The sequence below is a fragment of the Nanorana parkeri genome, unplaced genomic scaffold, assembly GCF_000935625.1.
Source record: "Nanorana parkeri isolate BGI_ZX_2015 unplaced genomic scaffold, ASM93562v1 scaffold1875, whole genome shotgun sequence".
In the NCBI taxonomy this organism is placed as follows: domain Eukaryota; kingdom Metazoa; phylum Chordata; class Amphibia; order Anura; family Dicroglossidae; genus Nanorana; species Nanorana parkeri.
The window spans coordinates 112,878-115,314 of record NW_017308143.1 but is presented as its reverse complement, the minus strand read 5'-3'; the positions used below and the strand labels follow the sequence as shown (position 1 = coordinate 115,314).

At 45.4% G+C, this 2,437-nt stretch overlaps 1 protein-coding gene across 1 annotated transcript; it reads right to left on the bottom strand.

The window, feature by feature from the left end:
- Positions 1 to 1,271: 1,271 nt before the first annotated feature.
- Positions 1,272 to 1,874, bottom strand: LOC108799994 (olfactory receptor 24-like). Its single transcript, XM_018571946.1, has one exon. It carries the CDS (start codon positions 1,872 to 1,874, stop codon positions 1,272 to 1,274), a length of 603 nt encoding a protein of 200 aa, XP_018427448.1.
- Between the last annotated feature and the right edge of the window lie 563 nt (positions 1,875 to 2,437).

Genomic DNA, 2,437 nt, shown 5'->3' with positions numbered 1-2,437 from the left:
CTGGTGGGGGAGGAGGAGTGTGCTGTCACTTTAGGATGGTTGAGCTGTGCGGAGAGAGCTGCAGGCTGTCAGATCCTGGCCGAGCGGCTCTCTCTCTCTCCTCACAGCTCCCTCATCTGCCCCACCGGCTACACTGCTCCATTTCTCATCGGCTCCCTGCTGCCTCTGCCCATACAGGTGGGGGAGAGAAGCTGGAGCCTGTGCCGTCCCTCTTCTCCCTGCTGAGCTGCAGCTGTGTTGGCCGCCTGGTACCCTGTTGCCATGGTACCTTGTGCTTGGCATGACAACAGGGGCGAGGGAGTGAAGCCAGCCTCATGTTAGCTATTGCCCTGACACCAGACAACACAGTGGCGGGGACTATGCCCATCTGTGACAAGGCAAATTGTCTTGTTTTGCATTGGGGCTGTGCTGGAAAAAAATATTCCCAAAGCAGCAGGTGTGAACGGGCCCTTAAAACATTTTAGCATATACAAGTCTGTGTTGTTAAATTGTAATATCATGTTCTCATTTACTTTGTTTATAAAACACTATCATATAAGGTAATTTATGCATTATAGCTATGTATAAAGCACCAACAATTTACATGCTGCACATTCACATCAACCCCTGCCCTCCATGAGTTTACAGTATAAAGCCTCCATCTCACATGCATACATACATGGATGGCCAATTTACCTTCCAGCATGTCTTTGCCATGTGAAAGGAGACTGTTAAGCTGGTCATACACCTTACAACCATTGTGCGACTTTCGTTGTGCGATGGGTGTAAGGTCATTCAAATGTTGTACAACCTGCCCATCTTGGACAGGAAGATCGTACTTGCGATCAAGTATGACGGGAGGGGTTTGCCGATGATTGCAATGCTGAGCGGGCAGTGTGCACTTGCGCACACCGGCCCGTGCGGCTTTCATCTTCCGAGCACGCTACCAACCCGCTGAAAATCGTACGATGTTTGTCGGGTTCTCCAGTGTGCTAGGAAGACAAAAGTTGCGCGGCCGTTCAGTAAATGCGGTCACACCTGCCGGTTATCGTACGATGGCGGGGATTGCCGACGATTATGGTACAATGATCGGCAGGTGTATGGGCACCTTTAATAGTTGGAGGAAACATGTGCAAGCAGAGGGAGAACATGCAAACTCCATTCAGATAGTTTCCTGGCAAAGATTTGAACTGTGGTCCCCCCAGTGCTGCAAGGCAGAAGTGCCAGCCACTACACCACCATGCTGCCCTGATAGAGAACAGTGACTATTCTTAGTAAACATATTGTTTCATTTAATTGATTGTGGCCTTTAATGCTTTATGGAAATCCTGATTCCTGACAGTGTAAATGATGGCGTTTATCAGCGGGGTCACTGCAAAGTAGGAAAAGGACATCCCTTTATAGACTTGGAAATAGGTTTTGTTCCTCGGCACCACGTATAGAGCAAAAACAATGGCACAGTGTACACCTAAGACCACCAGGTGTGAGCTGCAGGTGGAGAAAGCTTTCTTCCTTCCTGTGGAGGTCTTTATCTTGAGGATGGAGATGATGATGAAGGTGTATGATACGAAAGCAGCTACAAGAGGTGACACACTTAGTACATTGCTGATGACTAAGGTCAGAGATATAAAAGATGTTATGTCTGAGCATGCAAGACTTATAAGGGAGGTTAAGTCACAATGGAAGTGGTCGATCCTAACAGGGCCACAAAATCCCATGTTCATTAAGAAATAAGACATAGTCGTCACAATCGCCAAGGTAACGAACCAGAACACGATCACTAAATACAGACACAGTCTAGTATTCATGAGAGCAGAATATCTCAGAAGCTGACAAATCGCCAAATATCTGTCGTATGACATGACCACAAACAGGAACGACTCCATATCCGACATGCCTCCCAATATGTTTATCTGGACAATGCAACCCACATAGGAGATGACCCCTCTTCCTAATAGTATGTCACGCAGCATCAATGGAACCAGATTCGTAGTATAGACCAATTGACAGAAAAACACATTGCTGATGAGGAAGTACATGGGGGAATTGAGGTGAGGACTTTTATTAACCAAAAAGATAATCAGGAGGCTCTCGATGCAGGTGAATGTGTAGGTGAGGAGCAAGAAAAGGAAAAGTGGAATTCTGTAGGCGATGAGACAACAATCGCAACTTCAACCACCAGAGTCTGATTCTTTTGATCCGTCATCTGTTAACGAGAATGTCAGAGAGAGTATCATTACCTCCTCAATTTCAGCTCCTGTGCATTCCTTATACACTAGAACATTTTTTTTTAGAAATCTTCTAATCAATCAACAATAACTTTTTTAAAACGTTTTGCATGTATTTAAAATTTAAAAAATAGTTTTTTTTTTTATAGTGTGACCTGTGCTACTGGACATTAAAGGAGAACTATGAAGTAAGTGAAAATCACTCACCTCACATACCGGCGCTCCCTCAC